The sequence below is a fragment of the Diuraphis noxia genome, unplaced genomic scaffold (assembly GCF_037042655.1).
Source record: "Diuraphis noxia isolate RWA-SAM2 unplaced genomic scaffold, SU_Dnox_SAM2 contig0001, whole genome shotgun sequence".
In the NCBI taxonomy this organism is placed as follows: domain Eukaryota; kingdom Metazoa; phylum Arthropoda; class Insecta; order Hemiptera; family Aphididae; genus Diuraphis; species Diuraphis noxia.
The window spans coordinates 105736780-105753990 of record NW_028301711.1 but is presented as its reverse complement, the minus strand read 5'-3'; the positions used below and the strand labels follow the sequence as shown (position 1 = coordinate 105753990).

At 26.6% G+C, this 17211-nt stretch overlaps 1 protein-coding gene and 1 pseudogene across 2 annotated transcripts in view; one reads left to right on the top strand and one right to left on the bottom strand.

Moving 5' to 3' along the window:
* Positions 1 to 1471: 1471 nt before the first annotated feature.
* The window catches only part of LOC107170820 (uncharacterized), a 48899-nt gene continuing 33159 nt past the window's right edge, over positions 1472 to 17211 (bottom strand). Inside the window, exon 2 of one of the 2 annotated variants that reach the window (XM_015521012.2) lies at positions 1472 to 2039. In XM_015521012.2, the coding sequence (XP_015376498.1) occupies positions 1644 to 2039 (396 nt within the window). In that variant the 3' untranslated portion in view covers positions 1472 to 1643. The remainder of the gene's footprint in view (positions 2040 to 17211) is intronic. The other variant, XM_015521011.2, reaches the window with a different exon arrangement.
* Positions 10247 to 13844, top strand: LOC149063125 (uncharacterized; annotated as a pseudogene).

Genomic DNA, 17211 nt, shown 5'->3' with positions numbered 1-17211 from the left:
GGCAAAAAAATTTTGTACGATATTCAAACGTGCCATCAACATACACTGTTTTAATTTTACTTAAAAACTCTAAATTTGATTTACATGTAAACATTACTATACCATTAATAGAATCATTTAAAAACAAAAAAGGTTCATTTTCGTTTGTAGTACAGTCAATAGCATTTAATGCTGAGTGCACAGTTAAAATATTCGTTGGCAATTTTGGTAGCTGTTCACTACGAGATCGATATAAATTATTTTTTATATAGCGAATATCGGTAATTGTTAATGTATTTTTAACACTGATATCAATACTTTCTTTTAAATGTCGATGCATTAGTTTAGCTGGTCTTTCATATAACTCTTGTGTACCTTTTCGTTTAAGAGAATTACTTACAATTTGCCGATTTATAATTGCTTCAGATAGTGCATCGTGGTTGTGGGCAGTATCGCTCACGTTAAGTAAAACATGATCATTCTCGTTAATTTTTAAATATGCTTTACACGTTTTCACCGTACATTTCCAACGTTGAATATTATTAGCCAAACATTTATGGAAACAGAACTTATAATTATCAATTATTTTCAAATGCTTTTGTTTTTCACTTATAATATTTTGCACTTCCATTCTAAATAATATATAAAAACTAAACAGTTATCACAGCTCACGTAGGTATACGAAAAACTAAAAACTGAGTAAGAACGAAGACCGAACTGCAGTAAAAGATATACTAAACACAACAATATTATTATTATTAATAGTAGATACTGTACCCACCTAATCAAACATTTTATATCAGCTTGGTAAATCCAAAACATTGCGAAACTAAATGCTATATAGTATATACACATACGTCATACATATAATACTACGTATACAGTTAAACAGTCGCGTTTCAAAAATTATTTTGTATTGTATTAAATACCTATCGACTTGATATTATTTTTATTTCGATAAGATACCGTTATTACTATATACTATACTAATAATTGGATTTTATGGCTGGAGATATTATAGTAATAACTTATCTACACGACTGTCGAGTATCGACTTTAGCTAAAATAGTTGTATAAATGAATAAATTCAACAAAGTTGAAAAATCCCAAAAATTGCACTTAAAACTTTTAGATTTGAATTATACTATTAAAATAACTACTAAAAATATACCTCGGAGAACCCCTGAAAACGGAATAAAAATTCTACTACCTAACCAATATAGTGGGACGCAATTCATGTATACCTTTTTAACGGGACGCAACTAAGGTGCCCCGCGCGTATTAATACCTTACGCTCCCGGTCCGTACAACTACTATTATATTTTAAATTTAATCCTTAAATACAATAGGTGAAAATTGTCTAAAATTAATTAAATCACTGCTATATTATCATATTATTATTAAATTGCTATATTATTATCAATTACATTAATATTACAATTTTATTATATATAATTTATACTAATTACAAAAATTAAATGTTGTGAAAGCACTGTTTTTATGATTGTTTCTTTATACTATGCGCAATGAACAAAGCATTTTTCGTTTATAATTTTGTATGAAATATAATCCTTACTACTTAATACTGTAATTATTAACTTAATTTAAAATTTGAAAAATATATGAAAAATTTTAAGATAACATAATTCCTCAAAAAATACATTTCATATATCTATAATCTTTTTATGTTTATTTTGGAAGTGTCTCCTACAATTTCCACTTGTAGTAAATGATTTATTGCATACATTACAATTGTAAGGTTTCTCGTGGGAGTGTGTTCTACAATGAACTACTAAATTGTCTTTTTTTATAAACTTTTTCCCACACTGGGCGCATTGGAATCTTTTTTCGTCGGTGTGAGTGTAAATATGGTTAGTATAATTTGACTGATCTCTAAACGTTTTTTTACAAACATCGCACATAAATGGTTTTTCATTCAAGTGTATTTTACAGTGACGCAAAATATGATGTTTTTCTTTAAATGAACTGCCGCAAACACTGCATGTAAAGCGTGGTTTTGATTTTTTTATCGTTTTTACAGCAACAGCATGATCCAGGGTCTAGAAAACAGTTTGAAAAATGTGTTAGATAAGTAAGGCTCAGATATAAATACCCTTAAAAATACCAAAAAATGCTTTTTCAAAAATTAATTTATGACCTAAAAACTCCTAATTTTCCTAAAAAATACAAAATTAAATTGAATTTATATTACAATATACATTAAACATTTTAATTTTCATATTTGTTTCGTTTAATCAAAAATAAAATTCTAATAAAATAATTTTCCTGAAATATTTAATATGTGAAATACACCAGCAGTATGTAATAATATACAACACAACTAAAATCATCTGACAATTGGCCATACGCACCAACGATATTGTTATGTACGTCTACACATCTAAATAATTGAAAAACGCAATGAGGTGGTTAACCACTATACTTTATTTGAACACTATGTTAAAAAACAAAAATACACGGATTTGTGGATGCTCTGGAGGCTCTGCTGGCTTGTCAACAACTGCCTCGCCTTGGGGCCGAGCGCGGTCGGGCAGGTCCGCTGTGGCTCAAAACTGTCCACGCAGCGGAATGCCATATATACGGCCGACCGTGCTCGTTCCCACGGCAGATACATGGTTACATATATGTATATGTCAAAGAAATGCTTATGTTACAAATACTTATATCCTTATATTACTAAATGAAATGGATTTATAACAATATAATAGTATCACTCGATAAGAAAAACATATTGTTTGTTTTATGTATCCAAATCGGCTAAGTGTATGGGGGTGATATAAAGATAAATTTCAGTCTTGTCTAATTTAAAACCGGATTAAATGATAGCTGAAGTTAAAAATAAAAATAATTTATAATAGGAAGGCACTACTAAATATCTGTATCATATTTCAATGCAAATATGTCCTGAAAAAAATTCAAAAATACCCTAAAAAGTATAAAATCCGCGTAAATGTATAAAAAAAAATGCTGTGGTTAGCATATGGAGTATTTGAAATACATTTGTAGCTTGGAAAGCATTATGTACTCGTAATATATTCCAAAGAAAAATATGTTTATACATAAAAACTATATCTCTATAGATACGTATTTGAAAGACACAAATATAATTTTCAACGGGTCTTTTTCGAGCAGAAATAAATGAACAGCATCTAAATTTAAAAATATTTTTAAATAACACCAGTGGCGGATCCAGGGGGGGGGGGGCGATCGCCTCCCCCCGTTTTCTAAAAAAAAATCATATCCATATAAAATTGTTGAGTATACAAGCGTAATAAGCGCCCGTCGCTGGTTACCGATCAATGACCATAGATAATAGATATAATAACATGTTTTTGACGTTATCAAGAAATTGCAAGGTTTGATTAGATTAGCTGATTTCTGTTGAAACTCCAGCAATTGTCGTTGCAGGGTAATAGTGGGAAGGCGGGGCAGTACCGTACGGTTAAGCTTCCATGGCTTATAAATCATGCAATTTTTAACGAAATTAAATTTTTTAAACTGGTATATATAGAAAAACTTATGGTCTATAACTTGTATTCGAAACTTTTTTCTATTTTTTTTTTTAAATTTGTTTAATTTGCGTTTTACTTTTTTTGATAAGATTACGGATTTACCTCAGGTGCGGGGTAAATCCGTATGTACTCTAGGGCAAAATCGTATAAGGGTAATTGTTATACCAAAACACAGTTCATTATATTTATTGGTAAATTATTAATTGGTATTGGACTTTTATTTAATTAACTTGTAAAGTTTAACTAAAATTAGACAGTAGGTAATAAGTTATGTGTAATTTCATTTTCATTAATTAAAAATGTACCTAAACATTGTTTTCAATTTATCAAAATATCAACAAATTAATAACACAACACAACATGCGATAAAACCTACTCCCATTGGCAGTAGTACAACAAATACAACTTACCTAAGTACCTATATAGTTATTATATATAGTGTATAACCATACGATTTTGCTCCACAAGACTATTAAAAGTTATCGAGCTTCATATCAAACATTAAATTAATAAATGAATGTATTTATACTAAAAATGTAAATTACACTTAAATAGCTATTGAATAATTAATATGGCATATCTGAACAATTTTTTCGCATATAAAAATTCACTATTTGAAATTTTGATAATATTTTAGTAATTTAATGTAAAAATATAAAACGTATTTATTTTAAAAACGTGATATTAAAACACGTGTACTATCATATTCAATAAATAAACAAACAAAACGTTTCAAATCGTTGTATTCAGTTTACTTCTACGATAAAAATTATTGATAATATTCCGATAATACGATTTTGCCCCGCATACGGTAATACCCCGTCTTCCATTAAACTGTTGACGTCCAATGTCTTTGTCTCGGTAAAGCATGATTGAGCATAGACCTTTTTAGCAACACGATTGAGCATAGAATATTTTATGCGATGTTGCCAAATTCACGTGGCCAACATTTTGTAATTTATTATTTTCACGTATTATTACACCAATTATTATTATATCTGACGCGAGCCGTGAGTCGAGCTCCTCAGCTTTATCGACAATGTTATCGATTAATAAACTAGTTCCGGAGCAAAACGACGTTTTAAACATTTTTCATCGGGGGAAAATATAAGATAATTACAGAATATAGATATTATAGAATTAATATCAGTGTTCGATCACCTATAGTCGTGTTTAGTGCGTTTCGTATAAGTGCGTTTATAGTTTCTATTTTTTTTTTAATATGGATATAAGTGATATAAAAATTATTTTATCAGAAAGAGGCAAAGAATTGGCCTTAGTGAATTTATACAAATATAAATTAATTGGAGAGCGGAAAAAAGATATTCTTTTGAGATGGAGGTGTACGAATAATAAATGTTCAGCAATAATTTTTCAGGTATAGATAAACGTAAAGTGGTTGAAACTGCTGGACAATATAAACACGATCAAAATTCTATTGAGAAAATAGAAACACAAGTTATTTATTTGTCCTAATAAAATTAATAAAATGTATGAAATGTTTTTTATTATTTAAAAATATAATATTATGGCTAAACAGACCGCGATGCAATTAGGTAATGATCTGGGTAATGACATAGTATATTCCTCAGTATACACTATCACGACTAACGTCTGGTTAAACGAGTTAAAATAGGCAATACCCATGGTCATAATATAAATTTCATCTCAAATTATCTCATTTACTATTAAATATTTAAATACCCACAGATATTAATACAATTGACAATTGAACATATTGAAGAGGTAAAAAATTAATTCGGAAGGAACAAGTTTACCTGGCAAGGTTCCATCACAGGTATGTTGTGTATCTATTATAGATATTATTTACTACTGGCTTTTAATATAAGATTTTTAACAAGAATTTCTTTCAATATTTAAAATTGATTTTGAAATATATTTCAACCCCTGTATATAAGTATTTTGCTTAAACATTTATTATTTATTTATTTCATTATAAATTATAATTATACAATAGAGGTTATAGTCAATGCCCAATAACTATACATACAATCTGCTTTACATGTTTTACATTAACACCTATTTATATTATTATTTATATATTTTTATATTTTTGTTCTATTGAGGTATACGTAGTTAGGTAGCTATATAAATTTGTATTAGTATACTATTAACACTTGGATAATATAATAGGTATAATATACTACCAATATCATAAGAATGTACAAAGCTAAATAATTTATAGGTAATTGAATTTTTTTGAATTGAATAAAATAATGTGTCTTTAATGATTTGTTTGTGGGCATATACCACATAATTAATAACCTTTCAGTGGATTATTGGATACCCCAAGAACACATAATATAATGCATATAAATCCAGGAACATATATTCATTTGGGCTTAAAAAAAATGTTATCTCCTGTATTAAACTTCAATAAACATATGTTGACAAATATAAACGAAATTAATTTGGGCTTGAACATTGATGGATTGCCATTAGCAAAAAGTTCAAAAAGACAATTTTGGCCAATTCTTTGCTCTGTAACTAATGTACCACAAATACGTTCTTTAGTTTTTGCAGTTGGTATTTATTATAGTAAAGTGAAAAAACCAGAGTCAATTGAAGACTTTTTGAATTTGTTTATTGATGAAGCTTTAGATATAATTAATAGTGGAATATCTATAAATAATAAACTACTAAGTGTAAATATTAATCAAGTAATTTGTGATGCGCCGGAAAAAGCTTTTTTATTAAATGTTAAAGGTTTTAATTCGTGTGTAGGATGCAATTTATGTAATGAAGAAGGAGTTTATATTGACCATAGAATGAAATTTTTGGGTGTAAATTCATCATTGAGAACTAACAATAGTTTTAGGAATAAAGTTGATGATGAATACCATAAAGGGAATAGTCCTTTGGAGCGCTTACCTATAAATATAATTGAAGCTGTTCCCTTGGACTATATGCATTTAGTTTGTTTAGGTGTGATGAAAAGACTCTTAAAATGTTGGGTGAGAGGAAATCAGTCAGTTAGGATTCCTATAGTTATATGTAAAGATTTAGATACTGAAATGTTAAGTTTAAGACAATTTTTTCCAAAGGAATTTGTTAGATTACCAAGGCCATTAAATTTTTTGAACATTGGAAAGCGACAGAATTTCGGAATTTTTTACTTTTTACTGGCCCCTTAGTATTAAAAAAAAGATTAAAAAATGCCTTTTATTTACATTTTATGAAGTTACATTGTGCTATAAAAATCTTAATTACGCCTGATTTATGTTTATTGAATAATGAAATAGCTCACAACTTAATTGTTGAATTTGTCGAAGAATTTAAGATACATTATGGGGAACAATTTGTTACTTATGATGTCCATAGTCTAATTCATTTGTCATTCTATGTAAAAATTCACGGTTGTTTAGACAACTTTAGTGCTTTTAGATATGAAAATTATCTTGGATTAATAAAAAAACAAATTAAAAATTCTCAATTTCCATTGCAAGAAGCTGTTAATTGAATAATTGAAAAAATGAATATTTTTTATGATAACAATAATGAAATTACCTCTATTGAAAATCATAAGTTAGGTAAAGAATGTGATAATGTGCCATTGATTAATAATCATGGATTTATATATTATGAAAATGTAACTTTAAATATTAACAACTATTTTATATGTACACAAAGTACTAAAAACAATTATATCATGTTAATGACTAATGAAATAGTATCTGTTAAACACATATTTAAACGTAAAGATGGAGACATTTTTTTTGAAGTTTGTGCTTTAAAATGCTCTACTTTTTTCAATATACCAGTTAAATCAGATTTAATAGGTACTTTTATAATTTCTGATAGGTCTGAATCTGTATTAAAATGTATAAGTGTTACTGAAATTAAATATAAATGCTTCTTCGTTGAAATGTCTAATGGTATGGCTATTGTTATGGCATTAAGTCATAATTTGTCATCATAATATAAATACCTTTATAATATCTATGAAAATTAAAACAGTAAGTTACTTAATACTTATTGATTTTTTTTCTTTTATAGATACAAGAAAGATTCAAATCAAAATTATTATTTTTCTTCAACAGTAAAAATTGCAAGGCATTATATTTATTTCATACATTATGCATTTATTAGTATCAATACAGTTAATAGTTTTTTTTGTATTTAACTATACATATTATTTTGTTCTATTGAAATGATTATATTATAATACTGACTATGCAATATTATTATTATTATTATTATTATTTAAAAAAAATGTCCATGCATTATAAGTATCAATAATATACAGTTTATGATTTTAAAATATTTTTATTTTTTTCATTAGTTTTGCTTGTATTTAACTATACATATTATTATACATATTTTGTTCTATTGCAATGATTATATTATATTACTGATTATGCAATATTATTATTATTTTTTTTTTTTTAATAAAAAAGTAATTGTTTTTAAAAAATTTTCATACATTATAAGTATCAATATACAGTTTATGATTTTAAAATATTTTTATTTTTTTCATTAGTTTTGTTTGTATTTAACTACATATTATTATACATATTTTGTTCTATTGCAATGATTATATTATATTACTGATTATGCAATATTATTATTATTATTTTTTTTTTTTAATAAAGAAGTAATTGTTTTTTTAAAATGTTCATACATTATAAGTATCAATATACAGTTTATGATTTTAAAATATTTTTATTTTTTTCATTAGTTTTGTTTGTATTTAACTATACATTTTAGATTCTGAGCGAAGCGATTTTTATAACTACATTATTTGATTTGAATAAATTATTATATATTATGTATCCAAAATATTTCCTATATCACAATTACATTTAGTGTGACTTCCTGTAGAAGTTTACGAGGTACTTTTTGAATATCGCATAGAAGTTAATTTGATCACTATAATTACAAACCGATTATCTGGGGTAGTTGGCTATTGATATCACATAGAATTAACATATCAATGGTAAATAGATGTAGTAAGCATAACTTCTCGGCGATTATTAAATTCAATATCGCTCGACTTGGCATTAGCAGACTTATTGCTATCTCTAGATCATCGCTGAGCACTAGCTATGAACATCGCAGATCGAAAAATTACATCTATGCGATGTCCTTGGGTTTGGTTTTTGCACACTGGGTAGTTTATGCATTTCACGAGTTAATATCAATTTGTCCAAATGATGACGGTTTTGTATTTTCTGATTACATTCTACATAATTATATTGAAGATCACTGCCAGTTTCCGCCAAATATTTGGGCTGAAATTCTTTCGCTAAACCCAAGGTTTTTACATTATTTTTTTAAAAATTACTATAAAAACTATTTTTACTAATTTGTATTATTTATTTAATTTTTTAGAACGACCAATGCAGCCGAAAGCTTTCATCGCACGTACAATTCACAGTTTTATTCACCTCATCCGCATGTCCATGCAGTCGTTAGGGTATTGATCGAAACACAAACATAAACGTTGACTAAGATCAATTCAATTCAACATAAGCCCGGAAAATTACAATCCACTAAAGAAATAAAAAAAATTGAATTTAATATTCAAGCCTACAACCAGTATTTAAATCGTAAGAATACGGAATCTTTATTACTATATTTAAGCCAACTTGGAAACAGATACCAAGGTATATCAATTTTATTATTATTATTTTACTATATTCAAAAAGATCTATATACTATATTATAATGTGATTACTATTGAGATTAGATTATTTAAATAAATATTTTTGTATAATACAGTTAAAAATTGAAAATGGCAACGTTGCAGAGTTTTTTATGCTCAATCGTGTTGGTTTTCTTTTGTATTTCAATTTCCTTTGATGCGCCGACAATTTATGCTCAATCGTGTCGCAAAAAAGGTGTTTTATGCTCAATCGTGTCTCAGCCCTTTGTCTGCTATCGCCTATCATGTAATCAACTAGATGATTCACAATTTTTCGTTTAGTGTAAAACAAGCACACGACTGAAATCATCACCGAGTGTTTTATTATTATATATTACGTTATAATTAAAATTTTCAAATGGATAAAAGAAAAAATTCTCTTCACAATTATTTCAGTAAAAAATTACGTACTGAAAATAAAGTAAGTATTATTAATCTACTACAGAATTATTAATATTAATATTAATTTTTTACATTAATATTAAATACAGTAGGTACTTACTATTTATAATATTTTGTTTAGAATCTACACAAATTATTATAATTATAAATGAGTTTATTAAATAGGAACTACCGTATTTTGGGGATACTTTGCACCATACATGGTAACATTGCACCAAAAAAAAAAAAAAAGTAATTTTACAAAATATCTAGTTAACAATTAATGATAGAAAAATATAAATGTTATCATTTTGTTCCTGTTACGGTTAAATGTCTTTTGAAATGGTTCTAACTTCAATATGTCGATTTCCCTCCAAAACGTGTGCTCTTGATAACAGCTTATCACAAATACACAAAAACGACGCTCGGGAAAATTGTGCCTGTTCGTTAACTCAAACTTCAATTTCACAGGTAAATCTTTTTTTATTCTATCAGAAATATTATAAGCATTAAGAATATGTATGATATTAAGTTCAATTCAACTTTTTTTCATTGCTATAAAAATTTTTGTAAAAAAAAAATCAAAATTGTCTAATTTCTGCTCAACTTTGCACCACACTACGATTGGTGCAAAGTAACACAATTATAATGTAATATACAGAACAATAATAGATATTTGTTTTTTAGGATGCCCAAGATACACAAAAGAGCAGTTGGCTCACGACGTTATCATGACTACACAGAGGAGACACTAAATAAATGTCTCAGTGATGTTAAAAATAAGGTAATGACACAAAGAAATGCAGCAAGAGCATACAATATTCCTCGTCGCACAATAAATTATAAATTGAAAGAAGGACACACTAAATCAATTGGCCGACTAAATGCTTTTAGTGAAGCAGAGGAAAAAAGTTTTGTAGAGCAAATTATAAAAATGAGTGAGTTTGGGTTTCCAGTGAACAAAACAGATTTAAGACAGATACTAAAATCTTACCTAGATAGAATAGGAAGAAAAATTAAAGTGTTTAAAAACAATTTGCCTGGGCTAACATGGGTTTCACTTTTTTTTTAAAGAAATCCGACTTTAAGTGTACGTCTAGCTACAAATATAAAGAGGTCTAGAGCTGCTGTAAATAAAGAAATGTTAGAAGACTATATAAACAATTTAAAGAAAGTTGTTGCTGATGTACCTCCACATAATATTTATAACTATGACGAGACTAACCTTACTGATAATCCTGGACAGAAAAAAATACTAACAAAAAGAGGAAGTAAATATCCAGAAAAAATTTGTAACTCATCAAAAGTGACTGTAAGTATTATGATGTGTGGAAATGCAGCAGGCGACTTAATACCTCCATATGTAGTATATAAAGCAAAGAATTTGTGGCAACCGTGGACAGAAAATGGCCCTAAAGGTTGTAGATACAATGCCACTCCATCTGGATGGTTTGATTCGAATACGTTTACAGATTGGTTCGACAAATCACTTGTACGCCACTTAAGAAAAACTCCAGGCAAAAAAGTAGTCATAGGTGACAATCTGTCGTCACATTTGTCTCCATATGTTATAGACAAATGTAAAGAGGAAAATATTTATTTTGTATGTCTACCACCAAACAGCACCCACATAATCCAACCTTTAGATGTCGCATTTTTTCATCCGATGAAAGTGGCCTGGAGAAAAATTTTGACAAAAAAAAAAAAAGTGATGTTTGTTTTGTTTAATTCCTTTATTGTTTTTATTATTTAAAATACTATTAAAATAAATGTATATTGTATTAAAAAATGATAGGTAAGTCAACCTATTTCATTTATATTAAGACTGTTAAATTAAAAAAAAATCTATACAAGCTGTGATAGAAACATGACATTTATGTTAATTAATAAAAAAAATGTTATGAAAATATGAATGTTTTGTTATTTAAATGATGCCTTGAGCGTTTTTTTTCTTAATTATGTTCATTTTGGTCTTTTACACAATATAAATTAGGAATTGTGTATCTAACATTGCACCAGTTTTGTTTATAACTAAATTTAGGTGAGTTTTTGATATTGGTGCAAAGTTATATGTGGTGTTGTGTAACTTTGCACCAAATAAAAAATAAATAAATAAAAAATAAATTTTTATGTTGATCAAATTTTATTTACACAGAATCATTCTTAGCATATGTAACTACAGGACCGTGAAACAAGTAAAATTCTATCATAATTATTAAAGTGACAGTGTATGTTTTAAATTGAGAAAACGAGATATTTGGTGCAAAGTATCCCCAAAACACGGTACCTATCATTTGCTATTAATTTGTAAAAAATAATTAAAACAACTTAATATAAACAGTTTATAAAGATATTGTATTACCTATACCTATTAGTTAATACCAACTCACTAGTCACTACATATAAATTAAAATAAAATTCCATTCATATTTCAAAATAACATTATTGAATTTTTATTTTCTTATAGTCCATAAATTATGATAATTCAAAAATTAGTAAATCAGATGACCGAAAAGAACATAATAGTTGTGTAACTGAAAATTCTAATTTGGCTGACTCAAATTTAGACAAGGTAAGTTTTTAATTTATGATAAATTAGTTAGGTAGGTAGGTAGTAGATACTTAATAGATAAAAATCATGTAAAATAACATTTTGAAAGATACTTGTATATATTAAATAATAAATATTATATACTATATATTATTCATTAATGTACCAGGTAACCAATTCAAAAGTTAGTAAATCAGATGACAGAAGTAGAGCAAGTACTTAATTTCAAAGTTATTATAAAATTATTAACAAAAATGTGAAGTTATTTATTTTTGTTTAATTGCAGGCTGCAGCTTATAACTTATAAATTATGAATAAATATTTGAGTATTATAAATTATTAAGGGCCATTTTATCAATCATCAGTTAAATGAATTTAAACTTGAGTTAATATTAATCTTAAGTTAAACTAAAAATTTTGATTTTATGATCTCTTGGTTAAATTTTAACTGTACCTTAATCAAAGTTTTAACTAACTGACAATTTATGGTCAGTTAAGGAATTTAATCTGTGATTAAGATCAATGTTATTAGGTTGCTTGTAGGGCTATTATAATACAATTTTTTGACATATCATAAAAATATTCTTTAAATAGGTATACTATGAAATATTTGTATTTTTAAAGTAATATGATGTATGTGTCAATTTCAGCAGTTGACAAATATTTTTGGTGATATGTATGATATTGGTTCATATTTGAAAAATAATATCACTGTTGATGAAAATACAAAATTTTAAAGTTATTGTCTACGTATGATAGTGAACGGTTGTTATTTCGTATCAGTGAAATTTTAGCTCGCTTATCTGGTTTTTAGACGTATGTGTAGTGTATTAATATATTTCGTATACTTACACAAACAAAATGTTGTGTTTAATTTGCAATGAACAAATTTTTGAAGGGGACGAAATTCAATGTTTTAATTGTAAAGAACATTTACATTTCACCTGTGCAGCTTTTAGAGAATCAGTCTTCAGAAAATTAAATAAAAAAGTAAAGTCTAACTGGTCTTGCTCTTCTTGTAAAACAAAAAAAAAATTCTGACTTAATCTGTAAATCACCTTCACAAGAAAATAGTGTAAACGAAATATCTGAAGAAACTTTACAAGGAGTGATTAATTCTGTTAATTTTATGAGCTCCCAATTTGATTCTTTTGGTAAACAATTAAAAGATATAATTTTGTCGATTACTGGACTCAAAAATGAAAATAAACGTATCACAGAAGAAAACTTGAAGATCAAAAAGGAACTAAACACTATTTCCAACCGTGTAAACATTCTAGAACAAAAGGCATTAGAATGTCATATAGAAATTGTTGGTATACCGGAGTCTAAGAATGAAAATTATACTGACACTTTTGAAAAAATTAACACTAAACTGGGTACAAAAATTTCTGTCAATAATATTTACCGAATCCCATCTAAATTCTCCGACAAACCAAGGAAAATATCGGTTATCTTTAACTCATTAGCTGAGAAAAATGAATTCATGAAACAAGCCAAGAAAGAAAAATTTATTGCAAAAAACTTTTATGCATCATGGAACAACTCTCCTGTCTACTTTAATAATCTTATGACTTATTCAAACAAGACGCTCTTCTATAAAGCCAAAACTACTGCTAAACAGGTTGGATATAAATATGCTTGGTTTAATAATAATACAATTTTTGTTAAAAAAAACGATGAATCAAAAGTAATTACTATAGAGAATGAAGATTCTATTTTAAAGATTGTTTAGATTTATTTATACTCAAAACTATTTATCTTGTATTCCTTTTTTTATGTTTTATGTTTATTAATGACTATCTTAGAAGATATTATAAAATATAATAATTACAATACAAAATACTTTGAATGTATAACAGAATTTACAAATAATTTTAATTTAGATAATAAGAGGAATAACTTTTTATATATAATGTGTACCAATATTAGAAGTATCAAAGCTAATTTTGATGAACTTATCTTACTTTTTGAAAATGAACTGCTTTTTAAAAAAATAGATATCTTAATATTAACGGAAACTTGACATGATAATATGGCGAATTGTGTGTATAGTATACCTGGCTACAATACTTATTTCTCAACAGTTAAACGTAATCAAAATGATGGTCTATTTATTTTTGTTAATGAAAATCTTACATTTGATTTATTTGAATATGGTTTTGAAGAAAGCAACATTTTAAGATTAACTGTAAAGATTGAAAGTAAAAATACGTGCATTTACTGTGTATATAGGTCTCCCTCTAGCAATACTAATGATTTCTTAATTACATTGCGTAATATTTTCGTTAATGAGATTACGAATAATGAATGTTCTGTCTTCATAGGAGATATAAATATTGATATTATAAGAAATGTAAATAATGATTATCTAGATATGATGGCTGAATTTGGTTTTAAATCATTTATTAACATATTTACTAGAGTTCAAGACATTGGTTCCCATTCGTGTTTGGATCACATCTTTATTAAAACAAATGAATCAAAATTAAACAAAACAAATTCTGGTGTAATTCAAACCCAAATAACAGATCATTTTTCTGTAATTACTACGATTCCAATGTTAAATTATGTTAAAAATAATAAAAAAAGTACCATTATAATAAACTCTATTAATTATGATCTCCTAGACACATTGTTAATTGATGAAAATTGGTCCTTTTTATATAAAAAATCAAATGTTAATGAATTAACTGAATTATTTTATAAAAAAATATTAAATGTTATTGAAAAATCCAGTAAATTAATACATATTAACTCAAAAAATATAAGATTAAAGGAATGGATGACAAAAGGTTTACTAATTTCCACACGTAAAAAGAATGAATTATCAAAAAAAAGTAAAAAACATCCAGATAACACTAAACTAAAAAATTATTACAATAAATACAAAAATAAATTAACTTCACTCGTAAGAGCAGCGAAAATCTGTTTTTATAAAAAACAATTTTCTAAAACAATAAATGACCCTAAATTGACATAGAAACTTATTAATAAATTAACTGGGAAAAATAAAACCAATTCAAATGAAATTTTTAAAAATACCCTATTTACAAATGGTCAACATATAAATCCTCAAAAAGAACCTTTCAGAGCAGCCAATATATTAAATACATTTTTTACAGGTATAGGAGACAAATACACAAAAAATTTCAAAAAGATTTCTACCAAAGATAATAATATGTATTGTAGTTCAACTTTTAATGAAATATTTTTAAAAAATATAGATTCTGCAGAGGTGTTAAAAATCATAAATAGTTTAAAGGATGACTCCTCGGCAGGATTTGATAAAATATCAGTTAAGACGTTAAAAAGAATATCTAAATTTATTGTAAATCCTCTTACGATGTTATTTAATGAATGCTTAAAACAAGGAATTTTCCCAGATATTTTCAAATTAGCTATAGTTAAACCTTTATATAAATCAGGAATTAAAGAAAATTTATCAAATTACAGACCAATATCATTACTTTGCAATTTTTCTAAAATATTAGAAAAAATAGTTAAAAGTAGGCTAATTATATACCTGGAAAAAAACAATTTGATATCAAAAAATCAATTCGGTTTTCAACCAGGAAAAAGTACAACTGGGGCGCTTTATGAGACAACCAAATTTTTATATAATGAACTCGATAATAATAAAAAGGTATTAGCGGTTTTTTTAGATTTGGCAAAATCCTTTGATACAGTTGACCACAAAATACTTACTGATATCCTTCCAGGAATAGGTATACAAAATGAAAGTTTAGCTTGGTTCAAAAGCTATCTAAACAATAGAAAACAAAAAGTATCTATAAATGGTATACTTAGTAAAGAAAACACAATATCTTTTGGTGTCCCTCAAGGCAGTGTTCTAGGCCCATATTGTTCTTAATATATATTAACGATATTTGTAATTTAGAATTAGACGGTCAACTTGTTTCTTATGCAGACGATACATGCTTACTATTTTCAAGCAATACATGGGATAATGTCAAACGTAAAGCAACAGCAGAAGTTAACAAGGTATTTATTAAGTTGTCTGAAAAAAAACTCACTTTAAATATAGGAAAAAGTGTTTTTATTGCATTTTCTATAACAAATAACTATATACCAATAGATAAAATTATTATACACTCCTGTGACACGCAAAATGTCTTCTTAACTTCCTGTAACTGTCAAAAAATAATTCGCGTAACCAGAGTAAAACATTTAGGTTTAATCATTGACTGTTTCTTACGATGGAATATACATATAACGGACTTAACTATGCGTTTAAGATCTATTATTTTTAAATTATACACTCTAAATAGTTTTAATAGTATTAGTAAAAATATTAGTATAATATTAGTAAAAATATAAACGTTGTTTTTCTTCTCTTCGGCGGTTAAAAACATGGACAAGAACAAGAATGGGAGAGGACAGATTAAATGGTCTTGCTTTAATTCACACTCATAAAGATATAGAAATTGATATTGAAGATGTAATTAATATTTTTCTAAGTCATCAAGAAAATTAAATTTTGTGTTATAAAAATGTATTTATTCTGTAAACTATCTATACAATATATATAATATATAAGTAATATGTATATGTATATAAATTATAAAATAAGAAAAAAAATTATGTGTATATTAATTATTAATTTTTGGAAGCAGCCCCGATATTTACGTCTATGAAATACTACTGCCCCCCCCCCCGTTATTTTTGGCTGGATCCGCCCCTAAATAACACAAACCTTAGTCTTATAAGATTGTTCAACTAGGTGAGTTTTTGGGTTTTATAATGAGCAGAAACTTGATTCTTTCGAGTAAATTATTAACCACAGTTATCATAACTGTAACAGTTTTCAAGACACTTTTTATCTGTGCCATATTTTATTATTTTTTTTCCAACTCATGACCTAGGAATTTTATTTTCATGTCCATATATACATTTTTTATTTAAACTCACATAAATGTAAAATCAACACATTCATAACATTAGTCAAAATCTAAAATTGCTCTGACCTAGTTTATATTCAGTCAAATTTGATAACACAATAATATGTGAATTTCATGTAATATAAAATACAGTAAGGATTCGATATTAGTAGTATTATTATTATATAATATTAGTAGATA